This window comes from Bufo bufo, chromosome 3, assembly GCF_905171765.1.
Source record: "Bufo bufo chromosome 3, aBufBuf1.1, whole genome shotgun sequence".
In the NCBI taxonomy this organism is placed as follows: domain Eukaryota; kingdom Metazoa; phylum Chordata; class Amphibia; order Anura; family Bufonidae; genus Bufo; species Bufo bufo.
Window position 1 is genome coordinate 449,315,171 of NC_053391.1, and position 12,145 is coordinate 449,327,315.

The following is a 12,145-nucleotide window of genomic DNA, read 5'->3' on the forward strand; positions in this document are numbered from 1 at the left end:
AGCTTGTGGATCTTGCTTAGAAATGGCTTCTTCTTTGCACTGTAGAGTTTCAGCTGGCAACGGCGGATGGCACGGTGGATTGTGTTCACTGACAATGGTTTCTGGAAGTATTCCTGAGCCCATTCTGTGATTTCCTTTACAGTAGCATTCCTGTTTGTGGTGCAGTGTCGTTTAAGGGCCCGGAGATCACGGGCATCCAGTATAGTTTTACGGCCTTGACCCTTACGCACAGAGATTGTTCCAGATTCTCTGAATCTTCGGATGATGTTATGCACAGTTGATGATGATAGATGCAAAGTCTTTGCAATTTTTCGCTGGGTAACACCTTTCTGATATTGCTCCACTATCTTTCTGCGCAACATTGTGGGAATTGGTGATCCTCTACCCATCTTGGCTTCTGAGAGACACTGCCACTCTGAGAAGCTCTTTTTATACCCAATCATGTTGCCAATTGACCTAATTAGTGTTAATTGGTCTTTCAGCTCTTCGTTATGCTCAAATTTACTTTTTCCAGCCTCTTATTGCTACTTGTCCCAACTTTTTGGGGATTTGTTGACACCGTGAAAATTGGAATCAACGTATTTTTCCTTTACATTTACTCGGATTAAAGTTTGATCTGTCATCTACGTTCTATTACAAATAAAATATTGACATTTGCCATCTCCACATCATTGCATTCAGTTTTTATTCACAATTTGTTTAGTGTCCCAACTTTTTTGGAATCCGGTTTGTACATATATTACTAGGTGTCCACTCCATCTGTCCTATAATGCCCTAGTCACCTAAGCTTAGGTAACTTCATACAGCCACTTCATGCAAACACTCCACTCCAAATTATATTTTATTGCCTAGAGCAGTGGTGGCGAACCCTTTAGCACAGGTGCCAGAGGCGGCACTCAGAGCCCTCTCCGTGAGCACTCACCCCCTGGAAAAAGTCTACGCTGTACCAATATGCCTTAGACATTTCCTGCCATTCATCAGCGCAGGGCGCACTATGAACATCACAGGCGGCGCACTGAATGTAGGCAGGCTATTATAGCTAAATGATAAAGTACATTGAAGATATCCTATATTGGACTGTAGTATTCAGGTTAAATTGCCGTGTTGGCACTTTGCCATAAATAAGTGGGTTTTGGGTTACAGTTTGGGCACTCGGTCTCTAAAAGGTTCACCATCACTGGCCTAGAGTGTCGGCTACTGTCCTATCTGCAGTAGTAATACTATACTTGGGACCCTGAGATATAAAGGGGTGATTGCCTGTAATGAGCAAGACAACACCTCCTTCTTACCCTTTAGCTAGCAAAATCTGCTTGTGTCACATGCCAATGCAAGCTTCTTCCATAGATATAATATGCCTTTTATGGCCATGAATTGTTTTCATTAACAAAAATTGTATATATCTATAGAGAGTTTGCTGTCAAGGAGCTCAGACGCCAGAATTTCCAGGCAACCTCAACCTTTAGGAGAACACCAAGTCCTTCCAGACTCTCCCCAGAACGTTCTTTCCGTTCTCCTGAGCGCTGTTCCAGATCTCCCGAAAAGTTCTTAGAGAAGTAAGTTACAAAATGTATATAAAAAGAGTGAAAGCAATGTACATAATACTTTTAACAACATACTGTAGTATACATCTGCATAAAAGTTGAATTAACTTTTTTTGCTTTTTTTTTTTTTTTAGTTACTACAGTACAATACATTAGGTAGCAGATGTAGTAATAAATATAGTTAAGGCTCTGTTTTTAGTTTTTTTCCCTTTATATTTCCTCTGTTCTTTGATGGGATAAATAGAGTAGTAAGCTGCACCATTCTGTCCAGTAAAAAATACATCTGACAGACCCATTAGAAATCCACTGGATCAGTCACAGAACGGATTTCAGTGATTGCATTATCTCAACAATGGCTGCTGTAAAAAAAAAAAAACAGAACCATGATGCGAATGTGAGCTTAAACGGGTGTTTCCATTTCATAAAGTCATGGCATCTCACTAGGACATGCCATCACTTCATGGCTGATGAGGTTCTGACCTCATCATGACTGACCATGAGAATAAAGAAGCTACAGTGAAGATTCTGCGCTGTGGCCCCTTTGCTGTTTTTTCCTGATCAGCGGTGCTCATGGCCATCCAGCAGTGCAGAGAACTACAGCCGACATTCTGCAGCAGGTCACCTGCACAGTAAATGATCAGCGTGCCAACCCATTCATTCTCTGCATTGATAGGGGTCCTGTATTAGATGGGAATACCACTCTGAACTGCTGGGTAAAATCGCACTGCAGTTGTCTCTCAAAGGTCAAGCAGCAGAATTCTTGAAAGCATAGTTTTCTGATCCTTAAAGTTATGGTTTAACTGGTTCAAAATGCCACAAAATCATTTTATTTCCACAACTGTAGTAGCCGACCACTGAAAGTAGTAAATGGTAATTAAAGTTCACTAGGGACATTGTCAACACACTGCAGAACTATCCAACGTGTTATGAGGGTTTACCCTGGGAAATATAGTTAAAAGTGGTTGTATGTTTTAAGAAAATATTCATGGGGAAAAACGCATATAAAACACAGTAGACAAGTAATATGAGTTTTTAGTACAGAATCCACACTAACATTCTGCAAGTAGAGTACAATGCATGTGAAAGGGGTTTTACGGCTTCACACGCTGCAGAAAATAAACTGCAAAGATTTTATATCAGACGTCTCATTATTTCAAATTCAGAGCTTGTCCTATCTTTCCGCAGCCTGCAATGCAAAGCTTAAAGGGGTTTACTGGGAGTTCAACACTGGCGGCCTAACGTCAGGATAGGTCATCAATATCTGATCAGTAGGGGTCCGACTCCCAGCACTCTCAACCTATCAACTGTTTGAAGAGGCCGCGGTGTTCCCGTGAGCACTGGAGCCTCCTCACAGCTTACCAAGCACAATGCTGTACATTGTATAGTGGCTGTGCTTGGTATTGCAGCTCGGGCTCATTCACTTGAATAGGACTGAGCAAAGAATGTGACTTCACTGGCCTAGGAAGAGGCTGCATCGCAAACTAGAGCTCACTAAGGATAGATCATCAATATTATATTCATTTACTATTTCTGTCATTCTCATGTTTTCACTGGGAGCTGTTTGCCTCCATAAGGGAGAGGCTGACAGATGTAGGGGTAATTCCTAATATCAGACAGGTACATGTATTATAATACAATCATTATTGGTCTGTAACTAGCTTTTGAAAAAGTAGGGAGCTACCTCAACTCTCTATATGTTATTATTTTATCCACAGTGCTGTACAGAGATTATCATCACTCACATCGGTCCCCATTGGGGCTCACAATATAATATTTTATTAACCTGATTTATTACTTTCTTTGTTTACTGTCCCCAAAACCACACTTTCAGTATCAGTCTTCAGTATCTAAGAAAAAATGGTGCCCCGCTGAGCAGCTCACGACCCTTAGAACAATGGTATCCTAGAGGGAGGTGTATTGGGTGATACTAAGTGACTCACCCTGTCAATTATGTGTGAAATCAGAATTAAGACTTCCTGTGCTCCCAGGAGGACACATAAATCTACCTTTACTTGGACTGCAGGTGGTTATTCTAAATTCACACTTCCCTGTGAGGACTATTTCTTGCCAAAAAGTCCATTGAATCTAAACAAAAAGAAATCAGGGAACTTGTCCTGCTTTCCTCTGAAAGGAACCAGTCCCATCTTGGCAAAACAAATAGAAGTCCTTACATGGTCCACTGAAAACATGCTATGCAAACCTTCAAATGAATGCGTATCATCAGAAGAAATTATATTGCCTCTGAGCTCCTAATATATTGCCTAACATACTGTATATTCTTCTGTAAATGCCGTGCTATGAAGTTTTGGAGACCACTGTTATACAAGACAGTGACTACGATGGCATCAACAGCTTTAAAACATGCCCTTCAACAGCAAGGATGCTATTTAGAAACTAAAGTGGTTACACGACCAAGGAAATATTCACATGAGGGTAAAAAAAATGGCCATTAACAATGAACTTACTGTCCGTTTTTTCAATGGCCATAAAAAACGGATGAATTTAATTGTTTTTTTTTCCAGCATCCCAACCCCTGCAGTGCCCTCAGTACACCCCCCCACAGTGCCTCCAGTATCTATAATGGCCCAAGATAAATGTTCAGCTCAATTATTGTCTCACAGTTAGATTGTCTTATTTGGATTGTCACTATAGCAGCATCTCAAGTACCAGTGCTGGTACTATAACTGGGGCAGTATATCGAAAAGTCTGATGTGTAGCCCAGTAGTGCATGGCATTTCTTATGTACTCTAAGTCATATTAATGCATTGCAAATTTTTGTTCTTCATGTTGCTTGTAAAAGTATCTTACTTCTATGATACATTATATTTTACATATGTTACATATGTATCAATATTGTGGATGTTTTATGGAGCATAGTTGATGTATGACCTGTGGAGACTTGTGTGTATTATGATATCAGCTCAGGCTGATGCGTTTCACAGCACTGTGCTGATCGAGCATCACTTGAGCTCTGCTCTTTGTTAGGGACTTCAGCTATGAATAGAATAAGAGACAATTGTCCTGATACAGTTTCCTGTAGTGCAGCCGCATAGAGTAAAGCATGACGAGCTGCCTCTGCACATTCTAACATTTGTCTGACTCTGTCTTCATTACCAGTTGTTATAGATAGTGCTGTGATGACAAGCCGAGTATTACACAGAGTGCAATCCCATAATCTAGGCCCAATCAGATGCGGTATTGAGTGGGCAATACTGCACTGACTATGCCCTCATATAACAACTAGTCTGTCTGAATTTTTCAAATTAACTGTTGTCCCCAGGATAGGCCATCAATATCTGATCAGTGGAGGTCTGACGCCCCACGCCCCAAACGGTTGCGTCAACACCAGAACTACACAACTTCATCCATAGTGTAGTGGACAGAGCTGGTTAACGGCAGATGCCAGCTTTGCCTACTACAGAATAGACAGAGCTGCGTAGTTCCAGTGTTAGAGCTACAACTAAACAGCTAATCAGTGGGGGTGCAAGGTGTTGGACCCCCCCCTCATCCAATCTGATATTGATGGCCTATTCTGAGGATAGGCCATTGGTTTTTATAATCTTGGACATCCCTTAAAGCCTGGCATATGAAACGCAAGTCTTAATAAATCCCCCTCCCATGGAGTGCTCATCCTTTGTAATATATACATTCTGTGTGTGTGCTACAACCACAGGTAGAATTGGAAGAAGCTAGGCAGAAACCTAACCATGCTGTCATATTAATATACTACCGTATGCATAATTGTATTATATTTCTGATCATTTTGTCTTGTCTAATTGTATAAATCATGGTTTCTGTTGCAGGAGTCTTCTGTTTAGAGACTACTAAACAATGGATTCAAAATGTAAGCTCTTTTGAACGACCCATCTTCAGTGGCATCTGAAAGTGTAGCATCTTATTTAAAACCACCATTAAATATGAGTAACGTATACTGGGATCTCATTTCGTGTCTGTAAATTTCCCTTTGCCCATGACAGAATGCTTACATAATAAATGAGCAGTTACTTCTCAATGGTTTTGTATGTTATGTAGAAAACACTGGAGCAAACATAAAACTGTGTGTATAAGAGGCAATCCTAGTATATGGTGAATATTATCATGAAGAATTATTGGCTTGTGCCAAGGCTCTAAGTACATAATCCCACTCTCCTCATAGTTTTCCAGTAACTGACAGTGTCACCAGTTTTATGGTGCGCTATCTGAAGGCCGCATAAGCTAGAGACCTTGAGCAAAACCATTGGTTACTTTCTTGAATTTACACAGTCGTTCTGTATTGAACTGCCCCAGTACAAGCCGCGCGCTGGAGTCTACAGAGCGCGCGCCGGGGAGTCCGAGAGCTCTCAGCCCTCTTTGTCCCCTTATCAGTGATTGCAATAGGAAGAAAAGTGACAATCACGGCCGGGGCAGATAAGAGTCAGCAGCCTATGAATATAAGGACTCTTTGGCGCTTGGTCTGTATTCAGAGGACTCTGATGCTCAGCTTGCACTGGAGCTGTTCAATGCAGATTTTAGTAAACCGACTGTAACAGTTTAAGGCCTCCTGCACACGGCCGTTTTTTTTTCCCGTTTACTGGCCGTTTTTTGCGTTCCGTATACGGTCCGTATACGGAACCATTCATTTCAATGGTTCCGCAAAAAAAACTGAATGTACTCCGTATGCATTCCGTTTCCGTATTTCCGTTTTTCCGCTCCGTTTTAACATAGAACATGCCCTATTATTGCCCGCAAATCAAATTCCATGGCTCCATTCAAGTCAATGGGTCCGCAAAAAAAACTGAGCACATACGGAAATGCATCCGTATGTCTTCCGTTTCCGTTCCGTTTTTTGCTGAACCATCTATTGAAAATGTTATGCCCAGCCCAATTTTATCTATGTAATTACTGTATACGCCATACGGAAAAACGGAACAAAAACGGAAACACAACGGAAACAAAAAACGGAACAACGGATCCGTGAAAAACGGACCACAAAACCCTAAAAAAGCCATACGGTCGTGTGCAATAGGCCTAAGAAAGTGACCCAGCATTTTGCTAGGGGTTTCTTTTATAAGTTTATGCTGCCCTTGGCTAGAGCACCATACAACTGGTGACAGATTCCCTTTAATTCATGTCTGTCTTTTTGGAGCTACTTTACAGAATATATTAGAGAATTGTGTAAGCGTTATACTATGGAATCCCTACTTTTACCTGTGTGAGATACAAATGTACTGTAGGGATGGATCCCATTTACACACTACAAGCTACAACAGTCTGTAGTCTGCCCATAGATTCCCAGGTCTCATAATATACACCTGTCATCTCCTGCAGAGTGGTTCCAAACCAGATCTACACTCTAAAAACATGATAATAGGCGAAAACAGTAAAATGATAACGTTTTCTATTAACTCACCTCATGTTTCATGGGCAGCTATTGCGAGCATAGGGAACTGTGCTGACTGGCACAACAGTGCTAAACAGGGAGGTCAATATACTATAAGCCCCTCCACATACGTGTTCTCATTCCAATTTTAACGGTTTACAAATGTATTTTTTTTCTGAATAAATATATATTTTTATGTGATTTCTATATTTTGATGTGTATTTAAATTAAATAATTTTGTGTTTTATTTTGTAAAATCATTTATTTGATTGGAGGCCAACTGGATTTCTTTCTATTTACTGTTGTGCACCAATTCCTGTTACAACCTCAGTTTTTATGCATTGTTTTAAAGTTTTTTTTATACTGATTTTTTATTTAATAAAATATATTTAAACTTGTCATGTATGTGATGGTTTGGATTTATTCAACGTTTCTACTTAAGTTGGTAGGGGGAGGGGTCAGCCCTTATAGGTATATTGGCCCTTGTGGTCTCAGAAACCCACACGAGGATGGCGCAAGTTTACTCAACATAGGGGCAACTAGTTTGATGGTTCCCATTTCTCTTTTACAGAGGGTACAGTTCTAATGGTTTTGCACAACAATATTTACAAGCACGACGACTGACAATTACACCTCTTGCCAGAGGCACCATGCTTGCTGGTTACACTTCTGGTAGAGACAACTATGTTTGGCAGTAACAATCAAGTAGTGTTGAGCAAAGCATTCGAAGCGGAATTCGGACGAAAGTTTAGGAAGACTTCTATTCGCAATGAATCCGAATTTCCTCACACTTTGTGGTAACTAATCAGTTTTTTTTTAAATGGCAGCTGCACATGTTACAAAGTGAAAGTAAGAAGCCCAAGAACGCGAGATCCACCATAATGCTGTGCAGACAGCCAATCCGCAGATAGCTATCCTCTGTTATGTCACAGCCCTATTAAACCCCCATCCCGCGTGGCACCGGATCCCTGCACAGCTGCCGCTACAGCTCCCCATCACTCAGATCAAAACATCCGGCGACGGGGGGGGGGATCAGCCAATAGCAGGCCACGATAGGGGGAGACTCCCTAGCGCCCCCGTCGCGGCCTGCTGTTGGCTGCTCCCCCCGTCACCGGATGTTTTGATCCGAGCAACGGAGAGATGCAGCGGTGGCCGTGCAGGGATCTGGAGCGACGCCGGAGCCGGGGAGCAGGTAAGTATAATGGGCCCGGGCATTGGGGGGGGGAAGGTCATTATAGGGGTTGGATAATCCATTTAACTCTTCAGACTGCTGTGCTATGTAAATGTGACCCATCATGTCTTGATTCAAGGGAGTAGTAATAGAAGTAATACTTGCACCAAGACCTAGTGCTTGAGGAGGAACAAAAACCTGTTGTACCTGTGTTCACTGCCACCCTGAGCTATGTGCCTCCTGTGGTTCTTGCCTGCAGGCTGTGGGGAGGGGGGCGATGCAGGTGCAAAGATCTCCTCCCCACAGCCTCACTCATCAGGAAGAGAAGGCTGTTTGCACAGCTCCCTATCTTGCATCTTGTCTCTGGAGTATAAATACCAGCATGATGATGTCATCATGCTGCATTAGCATTCAGAAGTCAGCACGCAATTCTGGGAGCTGCATGGACGGCCTTCTCTTCCTCTGTGAATCACTGATGAGTGGAAGAGGCTGCACAACTGAAAAGCTCTCAGGAATTTGGTCAGTCACTCTTGTTGACTTTAAAGGGGTTTTCTAGTTCTAACCTATTTATGACCTATCCATAGGATAGTGTAATGGTCATTTTTGGGTTACTGTAGCTCAACTCCCATTCATTTGAATAAGGCCATCAGCTGCAGTACCCAAGAACGACCACTACACAGTGTACGGAGCTGTGGTGTTTTCCGATGCAATAGACGGTTTACTTCCATAACTTACGGCTGCCACTAACAGTTGATGGGTGGGAGTGCTGGGTGTCAAACCCCCAGGGTACGGCTACATGGCAATTGTGGGCACGACACATGTTGCTTCTCAGTATTGCAGAGTAGAAGGGCTGCCATAGGAATGAATGGGTCACAGCGCGACTTGCAAGTTTGCTGCAACTTAGCAGTGTTAGGCCTCTTTCACACGGGCGTTGCGGGAAAATGTGCGGGTGCGTTGCGGGAATACCCGTGATTTTTCCGCGCGAGTGCAAAACATTGTAATGCGTTTTGCACTCGCGTGAGAAAAATCACGCATGTTTGGTACCCAAACCCGAACTTCTTCACAGAAGTTCAGGTTTGGGTTAGGTGTTGTGTAGATGTTATTATTTTCCCTTATAACATAGTTATAAGGGGAAATAATAGCATTATGAATACAGAATGCTTAGTAGGTGATCAATTGAGGGTTAAAAAAATAAATAATAATTAACTCACCTTCTCCTCTTGTTCGCGTAGTTCCCGGTCTCTTCTTTACTTCTTTAAAGATGAGCTGTGGGCTAAAGGACCTTTGGTGACGTCAGATCACATGCTCCAATCACATGGTCCGTCACCGTGGTGATGGACCATGTGATTGGAGCATGTGATCTGACGTCACCACAGGTCCTAGCCGATAGTTCATCTTTTAAGAAGTAAAGAAGAGACCGGGAACTACGCGAACAAGAGGAGAAGGTGAGCTTATTTTTTTATTTTTTTTTAACCCTCAATTGATCACCTACTAAGCATTCTGTATTCAGAATGCTATTTTCCCTTATAACCATGTTATAAGGGAAAATAATACAGTGAATAGACTGTCACCTAGCAACCATGCGTGAAAATCGCACCGCATCCGCACTTGCTTGCGGATGCTTGCGATTTTCACGCAACCCCATTCATTTCTATGGGGCTTGCGTTACGTGAAAAACGCACAAAGAGGAGAATGCTGCGATTTTCACGCAACGCACAAGTGATGCGTGAAAATCACCGCTCATGTGAACAGCCCCATAGAAATGAATGGGTCAGGATTCTGTGCGGATGCAATGCGTTCACCTCCCGCAACGCATCCGCGCGGAAAACTCGCTCGTGTGAAGGGGGCCTTATACTTTTTGCGATTCGCGTGTCACAAACGTGTGAGTTGTGCTGAGATCCCATTCATTCCTATGGCAGCCCCGCTACACTGTGATCTTTGATTACACGACAGTTGTCACAGCCGAAATAACCAGGGAGACATACCCTCACTGATCTCATACTGATGACCTGTCCTATGGATAGGTTATCAATATGTTGGTCCCAGAAATCCCTTTTAAAGGGATTTCCCATCTTGGACATTGGGGGCATATCCCTAGGATATGCCCCCAATGTCTGATAGGTGTGAGTCCCACCTCTGGGACCTGTGTCTATCCTTAGAATTTCTATAGCTGAGCTGCACGTTCCGTTATTTTCAGAAGCCCCATTGAAATGAATGGGAAGCGCAACACACAAGTGCAGCCACCGCTCCGTTCTCTTCTATGAGGCGTACGGAAATAGCTGAGTCAGTGCTCAGCAATTTTGAGCACTCCAATTGAAGTGGAGGCTGACTGCACATGCGCGGTGCACCCTCCATCACTTTGGGTCTCTTTTCCAAAGATAAGTGTGGGTCCCAAAGAATCAGACATTGGGGGCATATCCTAGCAATATGCCTCCAATGTCCAAGATGGGAATACCCCTTTAAGTGTGGTTAAATGGGTGAACTATACAATGAAAAGCAGATGAGCACTAAAGGATGATTGAATGACAATACATGGACACACAATTCAGTGCCCTTTGGTGCCCATTTGGCATTCATTGCCTCTTTAGTGCCTTCTGTTCAGTGCCCTCTTGGTGCCCTTTTGCCATTTACTGCCTGTTTAATTCCTTTTTGCTCAGTAGACCCTTGCTGTCAATTTTCTATTTATTGCACCTTTAGATCTCTTGTGTGCACTGGAAGGGCACTAAGTGACCATTTAATGGAAACTGGGCACCAAAATGGCACAGAATGGTGCTAAATGGACTCTGAATAGAGCTAAATATACACAGAAGTGTGGTAATGGGTATTGAAGGATGTTAAAGGGGTTTAGTACCCATATATGATTCATTACTATCAGAGCTCATATATGCGACAATACAGTACCCATTCAGTGCCCAATTAGAGCCCATTTAAAGGAATATCACCATCTTTAGTATTTTTGGCATATTGCATATTCCACACTTGTTTCATAGGTGCCAGCCACCTCTGGGACCTGCACATATGTTAGAATGGTGGTCTTGCTAACCTTCTCCTGCCTGGTTCGATGGCCGCTGCATCCAGGCAGGACATGAATGGAGGAGCAGCCATGTATGTGTAATTCACTTAATTTTGGCAGAACTTATGGAAACAAGCCAAGAAAGCAAGCACGTGTCCTGTGGTGTAAAAAACACTAAAGTCGAACATTACATAGCTATGAAGAATGTAGTAGGGCTACCAATGGGCAATTTTGCACAGGGCATCATGGAGCCAAGGTCTACTCTACAAGTATTTTTTTGCAACAATTTCAATTATATAAATGTCGAGAATGTGGAAAATAAGTGTGGGAATGATTTCTCCTTCATCCCAAAACAAATGTGCTCCGTCCTCATGTGTTCCCCACGCCTGAACTGTTTGCTTCTAATTGCAGTAGTACTGGAAGGGTGTGGCCGCGTGGCGTGGCCTTTCTGCGGTTGGGATGCCACATTGCAGCTGAGAACTGCGTGGCTGTACAAGCCACGGCAGCATCATAGCAACTAATTAGATGGTCTTCATTGTTAATGGCCGCACAGTAACCCACAAAACCATGATGTCCTGGCTTGTACAGCTGTGTGGTACTAGGCTGCAAGACGGCAGCATCCCAACCACAAAACAGCCACGGGCAGTGTTCACATGGCTACATTTGAACTGTATTTTGGCACATAAAGCACTATTATACATAGAAATGTCACTTGTCACTTTTATTCCCCAGTAGTCAATAGGAGGATGTAAAATACTCTCCAAATATGCTTTTTTTAAATTTTATTTTGCACATGCAGGAACCCCTGGATTTCAGAGACAGATTTTTCAGGTAGCAGAAATAGCCGTTTACCCAAGCTTGCTTTGTCTTGGTTGGCACACAGAGGAGTGCCAGTGCTCACACCACCAGCTGTGAGGAAAGCGGCCCATGCAATGACCAGACACCGTCACCTGACCCTGTTGCCCCTTCTCTGAGACCTAACAGGTGTCTGCAGTTCCAGAGTTTCACCAGCAGAGGGACAGTCACAGGGAGAGCTGACTCCGCCTCCTGCCGGACTCTGA

At 43.0% G+C, this 12,145-nt stretch overlaps 1 protein-coding gene across 1 annotated transcript in view; it reads left to right on the forward strand.

Annotated features, from left to right (window-relative positions):
* Positions 1-3,794, forward strand: part of TSGA10 (testis specific 10) — a 64,577-nt gene extending 60,783 nt beyond the window's left edge. Inside the window, exons 19-20 of the mRNA XM_040422319.1 lie at positions 1,407-1,553; positions 3,530-3,794. Of these exons, the coding sequence (XP_040278253.1) occupies positions 1,407-1,553; positions 3,530-3,794 (412 nt within the window). The remainder of the gene's footprint in view (positions 1-1,406; positions 1,554-3,529) is intronic.
* Positions 3,795-12,145: the final 8,351 nt, after the last annotated feature.